Below are 20,660 nucleotides of genomic sequence, written 5' to 3'. Positions count from 1 at the left end.
GAACTCAAGGCTGCTGCTCATCAGAACTGGTTAACCCCTCCTCTGTCAAGAGATCCAAGCTGAAACCATGCAGAGCAGAAACATGGATCAGGAGAGGAAGCTTTCTGTAATTCCTATTATGGAGCTCCCTCTAAATGTGCTTCCTGCCCTAGCTACGTCCTGACTGGCTCCTTCATGCGGTGTAGCAGTGGTTTGTTTTTCCTTTGTCCCTCCCACCCCAGTCAGAGTGCGGCATCAAAGAAGAGCTGTCTGCGTGTTGTATGTCTGCTGCTGTCAGGAAATGGTGTCACCTGTGGGTGTAGACCACTTAGATATGCTTTAACTAAACAACTGCAGCACAGAACGTGAGAAGGGCAACCCATGTCCCAACTTCAGTAGCTGCTATTTTCTAACCTCCCTTTGTGTATGTTAGAACCAAAGTTGCCTGGCACTTATAAGAAGACAGAATTGGGGGCAGGAGGTGGAGAAACACTGGTCAGTGTTACTACAAGTTTGTTGTTGGTTCTCCTGTTAAGGAATTGAACGGCTTCCTGTGTATTTGTTTCCTTTCTCTTTGCTTGGCTAGGAAGGCAGCCAGTGTTCGCTCAAAGTATTAGAGCCAGGCTCTGGAGACTTCCAATTCACAAGAGCTTTTTTTAAAAGGCCATCCAACCCTGTGCTTTCTGCTGATGCCCAAGGATCCTTGCAAACGACTTCCACTTCCTCCCCAGTGACCTTTCAGCAAACAAGAGCATTGTCAACAGCTGGCTGATTATTTTTAGTAGTAACTGCTTTTCTTTTAAGTATCGAGCAAGAAGAGCCTGACAGCCGACATGTAGGTAACCCACTGCAGTTATCTAGTGCTGTACTTTACCAAGTGAAAAACTGAGGCAAGATTTAGGAGCCACAATTAGTTTACATAAACCTTCAGGATAGAATCCTCCCTCCTCCATGCAGCAGCACTTACTCTTCCAATGTCTATAAGCAGAAGGACATGGCAGTTGCTAAGAGCTGAATAAGCCAACCAAAGTTATAACCCATGTGATCTTTCCATCATTCCTGAACCTACCTCCATCTCATGAGAACTATCTCATGAGAACCAGTATGAGAACCATGTTTCCTTGTTTGGTTGAATGGAGTAGATTCTTACCACAGATGGCCAAACAAGCCAGTGAGTTATAGTGGTTAAGAGCAGTGGACTCTTATCTGATGAACTGGATTTGTTTCCCCACTCCTGCACATGAAGCCTGTTGGGTGACCTTGGGCTAGTCACAGTTCTCTCTGTCTCAGCTTCACAAGGTGTCGGTTGTGGGGAGGGGAAGGGAGGGAGTTTGTCAACTGCTTTGAGGCTCCTTACAGCTGAGAAAAGCAGGGTACAAATCCAAAGTTGTCTTCTTTTCCCATTTGTGCTTTTTTGACATGGGTCAATTATTTTGACATTAGCAGACCAGTTGTGTTCAGGACTCTTCCCTGCTGTGATTTCCATCAAGGGAATAAAGCTTGATTTGCCTACCTGACCAAGATACTGTGTGGACGCCCAGAACATGAGCATTAAACCTTTTTGCACACAGAACACTTTACGTAATAATATTACTATTAGATCTTCCCGCTACCCCAGAGATGGTTGCCATGGGGATACTAGTATATTATCCCAGTCCCATAACAGTGCCAGGCACCAGAAATGCAGCTGGTCATCCTTCTTCCATTGAAAAGTCTGTCTTTTCTTGTACAAAAGAAATATCTGCTGTTTTAACATCCCCTGGCAGAAAAGCACTCAGACCAGCCTCAGGCTTTATCAGCAGACTGCAGAGATGAGATTGTTGCCATCTGCCCCCATTTTACAGCTCAGACTAAGCAGTGAAATAAAGAATACTTTTTTCCCTTGGCTTTCTACGGATAATGCAGTTGCCTTCATGTGCCAAGGCTGTAGCCCTTTTTGTATTTCAATCAGCATCTAAGGTTGAATGAGGAGGGCCTGTTTGAACATTCAAAAAGAAGTGGTAAATATTTTTTTGAATTGTTCCTTATCAGGCTGTGTGGCAGCCTGTTTGAATGCCTCCCCACATTTAGAAAATTGGCATGCAGTCAGGGTGAAGAGCTGCATCTGCAACACACTCCCTTTTTTTGGCATGGCGTTTTCCATCGCTAAAAGTAAGAAAGTACATAACATAAGGTAGACTAGCTAACACAACAAGTCAACGCTACAGTCACTGCTCTTGTGCGACAATTGCTGCATCAGCCATACTGATCCCCCTTGTTTGCTGCAACTAGCAATAATCAGCATGAGGAACTGTACAATCAGGATATGAAGTATGCATGTCAGAAACTCTGACTCAGCACGGTTGTTCAGATATGGAGGGCATCGTGATTACAATCAATCACGTTTACATGGAAGGAAACCCTTTTAAAAACCAAAGGCATTCCTTTCAAGTAAACATGATTGAAGTCAAGCTGTTGAAAAGTACAAAAATGATCCATTGCAGTTAGTGTGATTTTTAAATTAGTATGGCTAGAATTCAGGTAAAAAAATGCTAAGGTGTTTTTGAAAAGATTTTCACTAGAAGAGCACAAGTGTTCATATATGAAAGCTCTAGAAAAGTCCAGCTGCTGGGGAGGGGTGGGGCAGGGCAGGGTGTGTGCGTTTGTGTGTGGCAGCACTAAACAGTTTCTCCATGGAAACTGGCTCTGGATGCATCACTTCAAAAATTAATGTCTACTGGGAAAATCCAGTAGTAGTCCTACTTGAAAAGAGTGCAGATGATTTCAAGGCAGAGCCCCAGTACTTTGTAAGACATTGGCCTAGCACAGGGGTCGGGAACCTTTTCCCCTCAAAGAGCCATTTGGCTCACCACCAAATTTGGCTCACCACCAAAGAGCCATTTGGCTCACCCCCCCACACTCGCTCACCCCCCCCGTCCGCTCCCCCGCCGACTCGCTTGCTCGCTCGCCCTCCCTCCCCCCACCCGCTCACCCCCCCCCCGCGGGCTAGAGATGTGCCCGCCCTGCTTGCTGCAGGGCGGGCGAAGAGGGGCCCGGCGGCTTGGCCTGCCCGGCCGCCGGGAGAGCGCCCGCCCCGCAAGCAGCGGGGCTGGCAGGAGCCAGAGCCCGCGGCGCGGCCTCACCGGCTGCGGGCTAAATATGTGCCCGCCCTGCTTCCTGCAGGGCGGGCGAAGAGGGGCCCGGCGGCTCGGCCTGCCCAGCCGCCGGGAGAGCGCCCGCCCCGCAAGCAGCGGGGCGGGCAGGAGCCAGAGCCCGCGGCACGGGCCGCCGGCCGCGGGCTAGAGATGTGCCCGCCCTGCTTCCTGCAGGGCGGGCGAAGAGGGGGCCGGCGGCTCCGTTCATGGAGCCCCAGAACAGCAGCGGAAGAGCCGCATGTGGCTCGCGAGCCGCGGGTTCCCGACCCCTGGCCTAGCCTGACACAGTGGCTGATTTTTCACTTTCGAAATGCCCTGTGGAATATCTGGGAGCATACCTGCTGTGGGGCTTCCCACCCTGCTTGCAGTTCCCTGTGGCTTCCCGACTCTTTCCTTCACTCAAGTCAGGGCCGGTGTAGGAAGCCCCAACTGGTTCCCCACGAGGCTGAGGCTTTCCCATAAGCACCGAGCTCTTCCACAGTCTCTTCCAAGCATGTGTGGGCAGCCTTGTGTTTCCTCACTCACTTTCAGTACTTAAAAAAAATAATTAAAACAGAGAGAATCGCCCTTCCCTCCCTGCAAACTCCTAGTGCATGGGGGGAGGGGGGATTCATTTGTTTTGGTGGGACAGGCCAGAGCAGTGAGGCGGGAAAAATGGCCCCAATGCTGCTACTATGGAGTTCTTCATGGCAGGGAAGCCCTCAGAGCAACACAGGGGCATTCAAAAAGAACCTCCATTTTGGCAGTTCTGAAAAGTTACGGAGCAAAGCCAATGCTCCGGGGCTGTGCCAGGGCAACAGCGTGACAGACATGCTGCAGCAAGGGGGGCAGTGAAGAACTCTCCATTGCACCAAGGCATTTCCCACGCTAACAGAGGAGCAATTTCACTGTGAAAAACCAGCCTATAACAGTTAGACCACCTACTGGATTTTGTAAGCTGCCAACTCATCTTTGAGTTTGATTGGTGGGCATTTCAACCCCTGAAAAGGATGGTTCATTCTTAAGCAAGAGTACACTTACGTTGCTTCTCGCTTAGCATCTTGGGTCTTCCAGCATCACTTTCCTCTTCCAAATAAATATTACATTTACCAGAATGGATGGATGTAGGACAGTAGACCCAAAATTCCAGATGTTATTTTCTCTGAAGCCTAGGAGCCTATTCATTTACCCTTAATGAAACCTGCTCTTTCTTGCTGAAGAAAGAAAGGTCAGTATTGTCCAGAGGCATTTTAATGGGCTTCTATTGCAAACCTCCCAGACACAGATTAAATTCTGGCAGACCTGTCCTTTAAGACATGTAACAAACCCCTTTTCACTCCCCTACTGGGCTGATGGACTGTCTTTCTTTACTTTCAGCTTGTGGGTCCAACTTGGCCCAGGTAGAGACATAGTTCTCATTTAAAGTGCTAGTTGCCCATAACTCATAAATGAAACTGAGGGTACCTAGTGCTGGAGCCCACTCCCCCATTTCTGGGATAAAGACTCTTATCTGCATGGTCTACTCTGGAGATACTGTTTATGTTGATCTCTAAGGGGAAAATCTGCAAAGCAAAAAGAGGTGCTTTCCTGTAATTTACTTATATTCCTTGTCTCTTGGCAGCATCCGCAGTGTTATGCAGAAATACTTAGAAGACCGGGGTGAGGTGACCTTTGACAAGATATTTTCTCAGAAGATTGGTGAGTAAGAGACCCCTTTGTGAATAAGGGAACCCTTTACCCAGATCATCAGCTAACAAACATTTTTTTTTTGCATGATCAAATGCAAAAGAGGCTAGAGTTTTTGTGCTTTTATTATATAGGAGGGGGACTTCTGCACTGTGCAACTTGTCATGTATCTGTACTGCAGCAGGAAGAAAAGATGCACCAGAGAAAATTCTGTCTCTGGGGAAAAAGAAAGGGCATCCTATCTTTCTTTGCATTCCAGCTGGTGATGCCCTGATCTCAAAGAGATCAACTGAGAGCTGCCCAGATGAATTGGGAAAGGGGAGGAATTGCTGAGGTTCGTGCAGAAATTCTGCTTCCTCTTTGTGTGGGCTGCAGTGGTTCCTCTTGTGCTGGGAGAAAGATCAGTAGTGCCTGATTATGGGTTGAAAATATTCTTCCTCCAGAGCCTCTGTTACCACAGACCTTCAGTGGTCTGCTACGCACAAAAAGCAGGATGTCCCTAGGTGCATTGTTCCCCATTACTGTAGTCATCGTAGAAGCTGCACCTGTGAGAATTTCCCCTGCTGGTCCAGCCTTACCTTTATGAGGTGGGGGATATCAAGGTGGTTGTTGTACTTCCCCTGGCAGAGTTCTTGTACATGAGGAACTGAAGTTAAGCAGCTGAAGCTTTTTCTCATGTATAAAAGAAGGAAAGGTTGTTTGCTGAATTTCTCTGTGTTGTGTTTTTAAAGATACTGGAGCCCTGCTTTGGGTGGGGGGACCCTGTTATTCCGTCTCTTAGTGTACTGTTGGGTCCTTGTTATGACGGCAACTGGGGTCATGTATCTTGAGGAAAATTCATGTTAGGGAGGGAGTAACTGCTAAGTGACAGTGGACTGTTGTCCATGCTAAGCCTAGAATTTGCTTGCAGTGCTGTTTCCCCCTTTCTGTTACTATACTCCGCCCTACAGGAAACCCTGTTGCTTCCTCCTACACCCTCAGCCACTTGTGGTTTCCGCATGAGATACCCTGTTTTAATCGCCTCCCCTCCTCCCCATGTGTTCTCCCCTCCCTTCATGGTTACTTTCCCAACTGCCGTTGTGCCCTCCTTCCCCTCCCCTCTCACCTGTGAATGATACAGGCCTAGCTTGGAGAAAGACTTTAACATCAGGAGCTGTTTAGCCACAAACTGGAGTGGAAGTTGTTCAGTGAGGGAGGGAGGGAGGGAGGGAGGGTTCCATCAGGTCTTTCCATGGAAGTGCCTTTAGAGGAATTTTGTACTTCTCATGAGTCATGGTAAGCTTTGATGGGGAACTTGATGACAAAAGTGTGCAATATGGCTGCCTATTTCTTTTCACCGCCCCTGTTGTGCTTTTTAACAGCAGAAGTGAGGTTTCACTTGGGATGGAGATAAACGGGTGGGATATGTTTCTTTCTTGTAATTTCTTGTATGTTGGGCAAGGGGTGGGGTGGGGGAATGAGTCAAACATAGTGCCAAATTTATTATCTCCAGTAGTCTTTTATGCAGTTTACAAAGCTAAAATTGTCCTTGTAAAAGTAAAAATATTTCAAAGGCTCTTGTTAGAAATGTCAGATTTCTTTGTCTAATTTTCAAGGCTTAAAGTTAAATTAGATTATAACAGTTGCCAATTTTGTACACTCAGGTGCTCTCAGCCTCTAATAGTGGCCTCTGAGTACTGACCATGCACATGAGGGTTTTTTTGTTTGTTTTGCTATCACGTCACAGTCGACCTATGGTGACCTCGTAGAGTAGGGGTCCTCAACTTTTTTGAGCCTGCGGGCACATCTGGAATTCTGGCATGGCATAGTAGGTGCAGCACCAAAATGGCTGCCACAGAAAGGCTGCTATAGGAAGTGGAGCCAGGTACAAAACGATTTCCACAGATTAACTTTGTTAACATGATGTAAATTGTGCTGTGGTGGCAACTGCTGCCAAAACAACATTCTAAAAAATCTGCACAACCAATCACATCTCCCATATTTAATCAGAAGCCTTGCTGGGTGAAAGCCCTACCTGACAGTGGTGGGATTCAGCAGGTTCGCACCACTTTGGCAGACCCAGTTGTTAAAATGGTGCTTGTAAACAACCGGTTGTTAAATTATTTGAATCCCACCACCAGAACCGGTTGTTAAATTATTTGAATTCCACCACTGCTACCTGACCCCACACACTTCCTCCAAACACTTGGTGGGTGCCAGAAAAGGGGTCAGCAGGCCCCATGGTGCCCTTGGGTACCACGCTGGGGACCCTGTCACAGAATTTCCAAGGTAAGAGACATTCAGGGGTTGTTTATTGTTACTTGCTGCTGAATAATGATCTTGGGCTTCCTTAGTGGTCTTAGCATCTGAGAGACTTTGTGAGATTAGGCAAGTAGGAGCTATCCAGGTCAGGGTGCACATGAGAATAACCGCACAGCATGGTATAGAATTGTATGGACCAAATAAAGATTGGGGAGGGGGGTTGTGTTGGTGATCTGGGATGGATTCTGAGAGGAAGCAGCCATTAAGGCTGGTGATTTGTCAGTTACATGATAAGACAGCAATAACACACCCAAAACCATTGCAGCTAGTCCCATTTCCACACTCTGCATGGGAAAAGGTTGACATTAATATAGTGGGATCTTTTGAGCCTGCCCTTACTGAGTGTCATTATGCTATTACCCTAATAGACTATTTCAGCAAGTGGTCAGAGATATCATTTATGACACAAGCTATTTCAGATGCTTTGATCAAGTTTTTGACAGTAGTTTTCAGTAAGAACATAAGAACATAAGAACAAGCCAGCTGGATCAGACCAAAGTCCATCTAGTCCAGCTCTCTGCTACTCGCAGTGGCCCACCAGGTGCCTTTGGGAGCTCACATGTAGGATGTGAACGCAATGGCCTTCTGCGGCTGTTGCTCCCGATCACCTGGTCTGTTAAGGCATTTGCAATCTCAGATCAAAGAGGATCAAGATTGGTAGCCATAAATCGACTTCTCCTCCATAAATCTGTCCAAGCCCCTTTTAAAGCTATAAAGGTTAGTGGCCATCACCACCTCCTGTGGCAGCATATTCCAAACACCAATCACACGTTGTGTGAAGAAGTGTTTCCTTTTATTAGTCCTAATTCTTCCCCCTAGCATTTTCAATGAATGTCCCCTGGTTCTAGTATTGTAAGAAAGAGAGAAAAATGTCTCTCTGTCAACATTTTCTACCCCATGCATAATTTTATAGACTTCAATCATATCCCCCCTCAGCCGCCTCCTCTCCAAACTAAAGAGTCCCAAACGCTGCAGCCTCTCCTCATAGGGAAGGTGCTCCAGTCCCTCAATCATCCTTGTTGCCCTTCTCTGCACTTTTTCTATCTCCTCAATATCCTTTTTGAGATGCGGCGACCAAGACTGGACACAGTACTCCAAGTGCGGTCGCACCACTGCTTTATATAAGGGCATGACAATCTTTGCAGTTTTATTCTCAATTCCTTTTCTAATGATCCCCAGCATAGAGTTTGCCTTTTTCACAGCTGCCATGCATTGAGTTGACATTCCCATGGAACTATCAACTAAGACGCCTAAATCCCTTTCCTGGTCTGTGACTGATAGCACTGACCCCTGTAGCGTGTATGTGAAGTTTGGATTTTTTGCCCCAATGTGCATCACTTTACATTTTGCTACATTGAACTGCATTTGCCATTTCTGAGCCCACTCATCTAATTTATCAAGGTCCGCTTGGAGCTCTTCGCAATCCTTTGTGGTTCTCACCACCCTACATAATTTGGTATCATCTGCAAACTTAGCCACCACGCTACCCACCCCTACTTCCAGGTCATTTATGAATAGGTTAAAGAGCACTGGTCCCAAAACGGACACCACTCCCGACATCTCTCCATTGTGAGAACTTCCCATTTACACCCACTCTTTGTTTCCTGTTTCTCAACCAGTTTTTTAATCCATAGGAGGACTTCCCCTCTTATTCCTTCATTGCTGAGTTTTCTCAACAGTCTCTGGTGAGGAACTTTGTCAAAAGCCTTTTGGAAATCCAAGTAGACAATGTCCACCGGTTCACCCCTGTCCACATGCCTGTTTACACCCTCAAAGAACTCTAGTAAGTTTGTAAGACAGGATTTGCCTCTGCAAAAGCCATGCTGACTCTTTCTCAGCAGGTCTTGCTTTCTACATGTTTAATAATTTTATCTTTAATGATAGATTCTACTAATTTACCAGGAACAGATGTCAAACTGACTGGCCTGTAATTTCCCGGGTCCCCCCTAGATCGTTTCTTAAAGATTGGTGTGACATTGGCCATCTTCCAGTCTTCAGGGATGGAGCCTGATTTCAGGGATAAGTTGCATATTAAAGTGAGAAGATCAGCAATTTCATGCTTGAGCTCTTTAAGAACTCTTGGGTGAATGCAATCTGGGCCAGGGGATTTGGTAACATTTAGTTTATCAATGGCTGCCAGAACTTCTTCCTTGTCTACCACTATCTTCACTAGTTCCTCGGATTCGCCTCCTAAGAAGCTTGGTTCAGGTGCAGGAATGTTCCTCACCTCCTCTTGGGTGAAGACAGATGCAAAGAATTCATTCAGCTTCTCTGCAATCTCCCTGCCATCTTTTAGCACACCCTTTGTTCCTTTGTCATTTAACGGGCCTACCGCTTCCCTTGCTGGCTTCCTGCTTTTGATGTACTTGAAGAACTGTTTGTTGCTGGTCTTGATGTTCATAGCCATGCGTTCCCTCATAATCCTTTTTTTTGCCTCCCTTACAGCTAACTTGCTTCTCTTTTGCCACCATTTGTGTTCCCTCTCATATTCTTCATCAGCCAAACTGGACTTCCATTTTCTAAAAGACATTTTCTTTTTTTCTGATAATTTCCTCAACCTCTCTTGTTAACCATGGTGGCTTTCTTTTGGACTGGGTGCTGCCTTTTCTAACCTGTGGAACACATTCCAGCTGAGCTTTTATTACTGTGTTTTTTAAATAACCTCCAAGCATCCTGGACAGTTTTGACTCTCTTGATTTTCCCTTTCAGCTTCCTGCGCACTATCCCCCTCATCTTTGAGAAATTTCCCTTTCTGAAGGCGAATGTAACTACATTAGTAGTTGCCACTTGTTCACATGCTGAGATACTGAATCTGACAGCATTGTGGTCGCTGTTCCCTATCGGCTCAACAACACTGACTTCCTGCACCAGGTCCTGGGTCCCACATAGAATTAGATCTAGGATCACCTCTCCCCTGGTTGGTTCCACAACCATCTGCTCTAAGCCACAGTCATTTAGCATATCCAGGAATGCTCTCTTCCTTACTATGACCTGAACATGCATTTTTCCAGTTTATATGGGGATAGTTAAAATCACCCATTACCACGACATTTTTGTTTTTGTTGGCCTCTCTAATTTCTTTTTTCCATCTCAGAATCCTCTTGTGCACTTTGGTCAGGGGGACGATAATATATTCCTAATATTAAACTGTCCTTCACACCTGGTATTGATATCCACAGTGATTCTGTAGGGGAACCAGCTCCCCTTGCATTGTCTATTTTATGTGATACTGTGCTCTCTTTGATGTAAAGGGCAACTCCACCCCCAATGCGCCCTGTCCTATCCTTCCTATAGAGCCTGTAGCCTGGTATAACAGCATCCCACTGGTTCTCCTCATTCCACCATGTCTCTGTAATGCCCACTATATCAAAGTCCTCCTTCAAAACTCTGTACTCTAGCTCCCCCATTTTAGGTCCGAATGCTTCTACTATTAGCATAGAGACACCTGTATACCCTGTCTCTGTCCTTAACCTGGGATTTATGTACTTTACCCTCAAGTCTTTTGTAGACACTATCCCTTGTCACATGCACATTGCTATGTTCCTCGCTTGTATGTGGTTGATTTAGAAAAACCTCCCTCTCTGTCTGCATCCCCATAGATACTGTATTCCGAACCGAAGTCACCTCAGCTCCTGTCGGCTTTCCCCCAGTGATCAGTTTAAAAGCTGTTCTGCCACCTTTTTAATGTTGAGCGCCAGCAGCCTGGTTCCTCTTTGGTTAAGATGAAGCCCGTCCCGTTTGTACATGCCTACCTTGTCCCAAAAGGTTCCCCAGTTCCTGACAAATCTGAAACCCTCTGCCTTACACCACCTTCTCATCCACGCATTGAGACCCTGTATCTCCGCTTGCCTAGCTCGCCCTGCGCGTGGAACGGGTAGCATTTCTGAGAATGCCACCTTGGAGGTCCTGGACTTCAACCTGTTTCCTAGCAGCCTAAATTTAGCTTCCAGAACCTCCCGGCTACATTTCCCAATGTCGTTGGTGCCAATGTGGACCACAACTGCTGACTCCACCCCAGCACTGTCTAAAAGCCTATCTAGACGAAGCGTGACATCCGCAACCTTCGCACCAGGCAGGCAAGTCACCATGCGGTCATCACGCCTCTCACAAACCCAACTCTCTACAGGGAGGGGATCCTAAGGAGTCAGTCTCTGATAATGGTGTTCAGTTTACTTCCTTGGAGTTTGAAACCTTTTTTTGCAGATTGAAATGTTATACATAGGAGGTCATCAGTCCACAAGCAAATGGAGAATTATTCACAAGCAAATGGAGAATTTGAGCAGTTTAATAGACGTTTGAAAGATAGCTTCCAACAGCTAAATTGGAAGGAAAGGCGTGGATTGCTTTTACTACTCACTTTTTGCAAGTGTGTAGGGCAGCAAGGCATGCTCCAATGCAGAGATCACTGACAGAATTATTACATGGGAGAGAGATGCGTACTAAATTAAATGTCATTGGCAAAGGCAAGGCCTGATCTACTGTCAGAATCTGTTCTGAGGGAAAAGAGTGGGTCAGAGGCAAGCAAAGTATAAGGGTTACGTAGATAAACATAAGGGGTGCTAAGACAGATTTATGGAGAAGTCGATTTATGGCTACCAATCTTGATCCTCTTTGATCTGAGATTGCAAATGCCTTAACAGTCCAGGTGCTCTGGAGCAACAGCTGCAGAAGGCCATTGCTTTCACAACCTGCATGTGAGCTCCCAAATGCACCTGGTGGGCCACTGCGAGTAGCAGAGAGCTTGACTAGATGGACTCTGGTCTGATCCAGCTGGCTTGTTCTTACGTTCTTATGTTCTAATATTCACTTTGAATGTGGTTCATTTGTTAGAGTAAGAAGACGTGGAATTTTGCAAAAAGAAGAATGTACATTTACTTCACTTTTCCAGATAACGGAGAAGAAAGGACCATATACTTGTAGATTGTTGGATGGTTGTGTATGGAATGCTTTCCATTTGGAATCTGCATATTGGAGTGGAAACAAAATGGGTTTTGAATGAGATTACTCCTTTTTGTTACCAGTAATTCAAAATGAGGATGAATCTGTGCTGGGGGAAAACTCTGGTCTGCACTCAGGACCTTTAGATATGTCTCAACAGATACTATCACTACCATCTGCTGTAGTGGTTGAGAGGAGAGGAAGAATGAGATGACCACCTGTTTGGACGAATGATTACATTATGGGTTAAGGAAGGGGGAAATGACAAGTAGTGTGTATGTTCCTTTAAGAGTATTGTATGTAAGGGCATGGAAAGGGTGGTAGTAGATGCAGCTGTTAGGTGTGCTTTAGGCAGAGGCGTACCGGGGGGAAATGGCGCCCAGAGACATCTGCCATGCCCCCTGAGCTTATAAAAACAAAGGCCCCATCACGGAGCCTTCCAGTTGCTTCTGCCCCTAGGGACATCCTGCTTTTTGTTCGTAGCAGACCACTGAAGGTCTGTGGTAACAGAGGCTCTGGAGAGCTCCAGAAAACCAGCAGGAAGTCCTGCTGCCTTGCCATCTTCCAGGTCATGTGGGGGGCCGATTTTGCACCCCCCACGTGACCAGATCAGTGGCGCCCGGGGACAGAGGGTATCCCCTATCCCTAGGCAGATACGCCACTGGCTTTAGGTTGCTTGCTTTGAGCTTGAATAAAGAAGTTTCGAACTGACTGTGGAGAGCAAACCCTGTTTAATTTCCAGGATTTGATGAGATTGGGCTAATCTTGACTATCCAGGTTAGGGTGCACATGAGAATAACTGCCCAGTGTGGTATAGTTGTTAAGAGCTGTGAATTCTAATTTGGAGAACCAAGGAGTTTGTAAGATGCTTTGAGACTCTTTACTGAAGAGAAAAACATGGTATAAATCCAGACTACTCCTCCTCCTCTTCTTCTTCTCCTTCTACTACTACTACTACTACTACTACTACTACTACTACTACTACTACTCTTTGCATGAGAATAGCCATCACCAATCATGTATCAGCTTCACTGGTTACAATTTTGCTTCTGGGCATGTTAAAGTAGTAGTGATGATCTGCACAGCCCAAATCAGAACCCTGAGCAGCCAGGGACGGTGCTGCTACTGCACCACCCTGCTGCCTCCAGAGGGCTTTTCAGTGGCACAGGGAAAGTGAAAAATGGAAAAAAAAAAACACCTTCTGCCCCCATGAAGTCCTCCATAGGACTTAATGGGCTTACACCAGTCTAAGTGTTAGGGCCGCAGCACAACTGCTGCAAACCCAGGGCGAAAGACGACTAAGGTTGGGAATGTCTCTGCCATGCCCCCACTGTGCCAGCAGAGCTGGCGGCAGTATGGGAGTGCTGATGCAGCTCTGGGGGCTGTGTCCAGGTGTTCAGTCAGCTGCATCAGCCACCTGCCGGCATGGCTGCCCCTCCACCAGGGTAAGTGCCACAGGGATGGAAGATTCACCTGTGCAACTCCGTACCACCTCCCCAAGCTTATTTCCTCCCCCCTTCTCGATTGGGCCATAAGCAACCTAGGGTTAGTGTAGCTGATGGACTGCCACCACCATCTGGCTATGAGCCTTGCCCTTTTGTGATCAGTCAAACTAAGCAGATCGGGTATCCTGACTGGGGCTTAATCAGTGACCGTGCCCAGACTATAGAATGCTCCTCATCTCCAGGTGGCAAGTTCAGATATTTCTACTTCTAAAGGTGTGGAGGGGGCAAGTGAATTTTGAAACTGGAAGCTGCTTTCTAGTTACCATTTTGTTGTTCTATCATTTACGTGCAGTGGTGTCTTAATATCTGCTGCCGCTTTTGATTTGTTCGTCTTGAATTTTTTAAAGCTTTCTGGGGGACCTTGGACCAGTCACATACCTTCAGCCTAACCTATCTATGAAGAGAAGAATGTAATCTGTTTTGGGTTCCCACTGAAGAGAAAGGCAGGATACAAACAAAGAAAATTTTAAAAAAATCATCTTCTTGGAAAGATGTTAGGGTGCTACATTAAAAAGTTGCATATGCCTCTTAAAAATGTTCCAATGGAATGGGAGATAATGCAGATGCAGTCTTTCTTGTCTCATTTTTCTACTGTTCCCTTTCTTCACCTTCCTCATTTGGCCATTTGTAATCAAAACCAGAGACCTTATAAAGGTATGTGTGTGCAGCACATCAAGGGCACAGCAACCCTACTGGCCAGCATACTTGGCAAGATCAGGGTAGCTGCTGGGTCTTGGAAACCAGGTGCTGGAGCAGGACATTGTTCTTCTTCAGCAAGGCAAGTCTTCTGTTCCTAAGATGGTGAGAACAGAATAGATTACCAGTGTTTTCATCCTGATCCTCCCTGTCAGACAAATTTCCCTTGCAGGTTTTAAGATCATGAGGAATGGAATATAGCATCAAGACTCTCCAGGAACTGCTGGTTCAGACTGGCTGATGTGGAGGAGGATGCATCAGTCCCTAACTGCTGACAATTGTATGCATTTTTTTAGGCTACTTGCTATTCCGAGACTTTTGCCTGAATCAGATGGAGGAGGCCAAGCCACTGGTGGAGTTCTATGAAGAGGTGAGGATCTCTATAAGTATATATATATATGTCTGAGTGAGAGAAAAATCCATCCCAGTTCTTCCATTGTAGTTGCTTCCAAACTGCCTTCTCTGCCGAGGGACACAAGAGGGTTGAATCCCCTCAGACACTGTGGCAAAACAGCATTTGCCAAAACTGACTTTGGGATGAGAGTCCCTTTCCAGTAGCGTGGAGGCCTGCTCTAGAAAGGTTGAAAATAGACCTGGTTATAACTGCCTTGCATAGTGGTTATTAGGATTAGGGTTGCTAGACTAGTCAGAGGTTCCCACTGTGCCTTTAAATTCTTCTTTTAAAAAATTTAAACATTTACATATAACAGCATGAAAAAATAGAAAATTATTAAGAAAACTTATGAAAAACAACACAATAACTAATATGTATATAATCTAATAGCAATAAAATGGATCTTAATATTCAATGAAAACATGATACTGGTTTGAGGGAACTTTTCATATTACTTATTTCATCTAATATTCTATTATTCAAGTAGCATTCGTTGATATATAAACAATTTCTTGTATCTTTACATATTGTCCTATTCAATTAATTCTTCTGCATCTAATTGTAATCCCCGTTGTTGTTGTTGTTGTTGTTGTTGTTGTTAATTGAATTATACAGCAACCTACAAAACTTACAATTCCTACTTCTCATCAAACTCATGCTTTGGTTGTCCATTTACCTTTGATTGTTTATGTACCTTTAAATTATTGACAGGATTGGGAGATGAGGTATTCCTGGGTCTCTCTTGCCCATTTTCCTCTGGGTACTTTTTGTCCCTGGAGTTCTGCATATTGCACCAGGTGAAGGAGAGGCCAACCAGGAGGAGGGGTGGTAGTGGTAAGAGAAGGCTCAGGTAGCTCGTTTTCCTATTTGAGAGGGAATGTAAAAATTCAGCAAAACGTTCTGGACTGTGACTTAGTGACCCTAAATACTGTGTGTAGCACTGTTTCCTCTCAAATCCTGGAAGACCTTGTGGAAGATGTGGAGAAAAATTCAAAAAAAATGGGTAAGGGTCTATATATTGAAACAGTCAGAGCTTGAAAAGTTTGCTATGTTCTATTTTCTTTCTATGTAACTGTCTACATGTATGTAGACATATATTGTACATTTTTATCTCAGTTCTAAGCCACCCTGAGTCCTCCTGGGAAAACTGGCAGGGTATAAATGCAAAAATGAATAAATAAATAAAATATAGATTTAAAATAATAAAAATAAATGCTTGCTTTGTAGCTTCTGTAGTCTCTATAATCTGCTGTTCCTGTCCCTTTGACTTTGCTCCCCTCCTCCCCCCATTAGCTACTTCTGTTACCACCTCACTGATGTAGCTCAGGCTCTTTCCACACATGCAGAAAATGCACTTTCAAACTGCTTTCAGTGCTCTTTGAAGCTGTGCAGAATAGCAAAATCCACTTGCAAACAGTTGTGAAAGTGGTTTGAAAACACATTATTTTGCGTGTGCAGAAGGGGCCTGAGTCAGTGTCAGTGGGACTTCTAGATGGCAGCTTTCTCCACATTTCCTCAACCTTGGTCCCCATGGCAGACATTCCCCCAACTCCCACATTTGGGGAAGGAGGGGTAAGTTGGGAGTGTTTTTTAAAAATAGTAATGGACATACCAATGTATCATTATTTTGATGTGCCAATTGAAATTTTAAAACACTTTTAAAAGCTCCCAAGTGGCATGCTGGGAGGGGACAGCTGGCATTGGGGGCTGAAATGGAAAATTGGCTACTGTGCAGGCAGGGCTGGGACAATCCAGACGTTCCTACCCAGCCTAGCTTTGCTGAAATTTTCCCCAAAACATGCCAGAAAAGCAGGTTTGGGAAAGATCACAGAGGAAAACCCAGGTGGTGCAAGGAAGTACCCCGATGCTGTGAGGAAGAAGAAACAAAACCCATTTTACAACAGCATCAGAGCCGTAGCTAGACCAGAGTGCGCCCGGTGCACACTCTGGCTTTTGCGCCCCCCCCCCCCGTGGTGCCCCCCCCCGTGGTGCCCCCCCTTACTTTTAGGAAAGGAGCAGGCCAGAGAAGAAGGCTGGAAGCCTGCCTGCGTTGCCTGGGCCTGGTGGGAACTACATTTCCCAGGAGCCCCTGGGAAATGTAGTTCCCACCAGGCCCAGGCAACTCAGACAGACTTCTGGCCTGCTACATTCCTAAAAGTAAGTGGGGTGGTGCGCTGCAGGGGGGGGGATTTTTACGCCCCCACGTGACTAGAAATGGTGTGCCCGGTGCGTCGCGCACCCCCCGCCCCCTGGTGGCTTTGCCACTGGCATCAAACCTGGTATAATCACCCATGTGGAAATGAACACAGTCCCTGCTGAAATCTGCTTCCCTCCCCACCCCTAGTGAGAAAAATAGGCAAACAAAACATGTTTTTAAAAGCTGATACCAAACCCAGCCTTTCAGTTATTTGGTTCAAGTCATGGGCGCTGGAAGATTCAAATTACTGGATCCTGTTGCCTTGCATCTCCGATAATACCTATTCATTCCAGATCAAGAAGTATGAAAAGTTGGATTCTGAGGAGGAGCGTGCAATTAAGAGCCGCCAGATCTTTGACACATATATCATGAAGGAGCTGCTGTCGTGCTCTCATGTGAGTGTCCCAAATACTTTGCTGTCCGTGGGAGAGTCTGAAAAGCCCTTGGGACTTGCATAGAAAATCTGCTTCATAATCAACTTGAGCACATTCCCTGAAAATTCAGGCTGATGGAGAGGGGTTGGTCAACTAGGGAAGAGGCTGTGGCTCAGTGACAGAGCACATGCTTTACATGTGGAAAGCCCCTGGCATCTCCAACGTAAAAGAACTCAAGTAGAAGGTGTTGAAAACATCTTTCTCTTACCCAGACCCTGGAGTGCCACTGCCAGTCCAAGTAGGTAGTGCTGAACTAGATAAACTAAAATTCTGATTCACTATCAGTTTCATATATTCATACTATATATGTGGCATTATATGCTCTCCAATAGGCTAGGTATTTTCTTTGGTTTACTACAGGACACATATTTAGGAGTACCAATCCTGACACTTAACTCTTCCTTGCATGATCAGCCTCCCTTTCTTCTACTACTGATGGCTAAGGGTTCATTTCCTATTTGGGCTATACTTTTGAACAATTGTAGACAGCCACCTACCCTGATCTGGGTAGCCCAGGCTAGCTTGATCTCATCAAATCTTGAAAGCTAAGCAAGGTCAGCCTTGGTCAGGGTTTGAATGGGAGACCACCAAGGGCACTATGGCAAATCACCTCTGTAAGTCTCTTGCCTTGAAAATCCGACAGGTTTGCCATAAATTGGCTATGATCTGACAGTGGGAAAAAAAGGCAGTTATGTAGAGCATTACTTTGTGGAAAGCAATGAGTTGAATTCAACCAACTTCCACTAGCAAAAAAAAGAGGAGGGAATCAAGCTTAATGTTTTGTCAAAGGTTTTCGTGGCCACAAACAACTGGCTGTTATGGGTTTTCCAGTCTGTAAGGTTGTGGTCTGGTCAGTGGTGTATCTGCCAGAGGAACATGGGAGGTCAATTGACCCTAGGCACCCCTCATTAGATCACATGGGGGGGTCCCCGGGGCAGGCTGCTCCACCACTGGCTGAAGGAGCAGCCTGCTGCGAACCATTCCTTGGCCCAGCTTGCAGGAGCAGCTGGGCCAGGAGTGTGCTGTGGGCCTGCTGGACACCCCTCAACCCGGCCCCACCAGGTTGCTTCTTCAGCCAGCGGAGCCTGGTGAGGTCAGGCCAAGGGGCGGCCCACGGCAGGCCCCGCCAGGCTTCCTGGGACCACCACCACCGACTAAGGTAAGTGGAGCGTGGCTGGGGAGAGGGGGTGGTGTGGCCCTGGGTGCCATTTTCCCCCGGTACGCCTCTGGGTCTCGCAGTTTTGCTTCCAGCTTTTCACCCGCATCTAAGGCTAGCATCTTCAGAGGTATGTGTTTCTCTCCATGACTGTGCCACAACCATGCAGCTCAGAAAACTCACAACAGCCAGGAGTCCAGTTTCACTACTCAAAAAGGCTATGTTGGAGGATTATGGGATATGTGTAGACAAAACCACGTGGAACAAGGACAGCGGTAAGGAGGAAAATTGGGTGAGATTGGGTGAAAAAGCTGGCTGGATTCAAACAGTATTCTTCCTCGGTAGCAGGTAGACGGCACTTTTCAGCAGCTGTTTGGGTGTAGAAAAAGGATAGCATACAATTTCAGTATCTGTCTGTGGCCAGCTGTTTTCTGTTCTCTTTGTTGTCGAGACAAGTTCAGATTTTGAGACCCAGCTTTGATTTCTATGGGTGGATTGGCTCTTGTATCCCCCAGTGAAAACCCCAATCGTAGCAAAATTGGAACTGGATGTAAACCTCCCCTGCTCCTCAAGATGTTTCCCTAGATTGATGCTGTTATTGTAAGAACTGCTACTTCCACATGGGGATTTTTCCCTGCACAGAAAGCAAGTAGCACTCAGATTAAAGGGGAACCATGCATATGAAGTTCTTCTCAATTTGAGACTTGACTTGTGGCATTCGTACAGCTTTCCACCTTAATGAGAGGCAAAATAAGCCTGCTTGTCTCTGCTTTAAAGGGGGAGTGTGGCAAGTGGCTGCAAGTGAAACATCTGGATGGACACTTCCTCATTTGCCACTGCAGGGAGGGAGTGAAGCTGAGCTCATTTTCCAGTATGGTAGCACCAAACCAGGGGTCTGCAACCTGCGGCTCTCCAGATGTTCAAAGGTTTTCGTGGCCACAAACAACTGGTGTAGGTGGCTGTCTACAAACAACTGTTCATGGACTACAATTCCCATCAGCCCCTGCCAGCATGGACAATTGCCCATGCTGGCAGGGGCTGATGGGATTTGTAGTCCATGAACATCTGGAGAGCCGCAGGTTGCAGACCCCTGCACTAAACTCAGTGTTCTCTCTCCCCACTTTCCTTTCACACACCATTTAGGGAGCTTTCCTTTCCCTTACTGAGCTGCCCTGCAGCATTGCATTTTGACTTGGTAAGAAAAGTAGAGGGAAAGGAGGTAATTCAGGGCTGCAGGGGATGGGGGAGCCTCTACATGATTGACATTATCCACACAAGGCCACAGGGTGTGAGTGTGTGTGCAGGCAGGCAGGCGGCTGCAGTGAGCGTGCTGGGGTTGGGGCAAGGACACTGTCCTTATGCCTGTTGCTGCTGCTGCCATGGCGAGGGACATGTTTTCTTGAGTCCATGTGGAAAGGCTGAAGAGCTGTGTATTCAGGCTCATTTACTTCTGTGCCCCTCACAGCCGTTCTCTAAGACTGCCACGGAGTATGTGCAGAGCCGCCTCACCAAGAAGCAAGTACCACCTGATCTCTTCCAGGTATGTCCCCCTTAATAGATTGAGACTGAATTCACACATGCTGCTGTAAAGGCCCTTTTGTCCCTTGTGCACGCATGAGTAAACAAACAGAAAAGCTGTTCTAAATGTGCTTGTACCAGATTTCTAACTATTACCATGTGGGAAAAATTATTTACGGTCTCATTTCAAGATTTCTGACCTTGATGGCGCAAATGTGGATTTGGTCTGAGTTATCGTGCACATCCAGTCCAGAATCTCATTTGACCCAAAGTCAACGAGACTGGCATGTGCGGGACAAACCATTAGGTAGGTCTGAGATATGGATGTTATGGGCCAAATCTCACTTCAGCTGGTGACAGTCAGGTGTGCCAGGGATTTTGCTGTAAGCATCCTCAGGGCTGCAGATGTCATGCTGGTAGACAACAGAACCAGTGGGTGGAAAGATGAATGGAATAGATTTGTCGTAATAATCTTGCCTGTTCACTTCTCTGACAGCCATACATTGAAGAGATCTGTCAATGTCTGCGTGGGGATATTTTCCAGAAATATTTTGAGAGGTAAGTGTCAAGGAGCGTGGACTTTATGTGGTGTGTGTCTGTGACTTCATGGAAAAATCCTTGGCAAAGGATATCCATTGGGAGAAAAGTCTAAATAATTCTTAGTGGGTTTATCTGTGGAACTAACTGGGAAAAAAAGGAAAGATGAATCTGGTATAAGAGTAAATTTCACTTCATTATGGAGT

The 20,660-nt window shown here is 46.2% G+C and overlaps 1 protein-coding gene across 1 annotated transcript in view; it reads left to right on the top strand.

Moving 5' to 3' along the window:
• The window catches only part of GRK2 (G protein-coupled receptor kinase 2), a 50,581-nt gene that overhangs the window by 4,266 nt on the left and 25,655 nt on the right, over positions 1-20,660 (top strand). Inside the window, exons 2-6 of the mRNA XM_048484173.1 lie at positions 4,714-4,790; positions 14,515-14,588; positions 17,103-17,204; positions 19,865-19,939; positions 20,414-20,475. Of these exons, the coding sequence (XP_048340130.1) occupies positions 4,714-4,790; positions 14,515-14,588; positions 17,103-17,204; positions 19,865-19,939; positions 20,414-20,475 (390 nt within the window). The remainder of the gene's footprint in view (positions 1-4,713; positions 4,791-14,514; positions 14,589-17,102; positions 17,205-19,864; positions 19,940-20,413; positions 20,476-20,660) is intronic.

Source organism: Sphaerodactylus townsendi, linkage group LG02, assembly GCF_021028975.2.
Source record: "Sphaerodactylus townsendi isolate TG3544 linkage group LG02, MPM_Stown_v2.3, whole genome shotgun sequence".
Lineage (NCBI taxonomy): Eukaryota > Metazoa > Chordata > Lepidosauria > Squamata > Sphaerodactylidae > Sphaerodactylus > Sphaerodactylus townsendi.
This window is presented reverse-complemented; position numbering and strand designations above follow the sequence as displayed.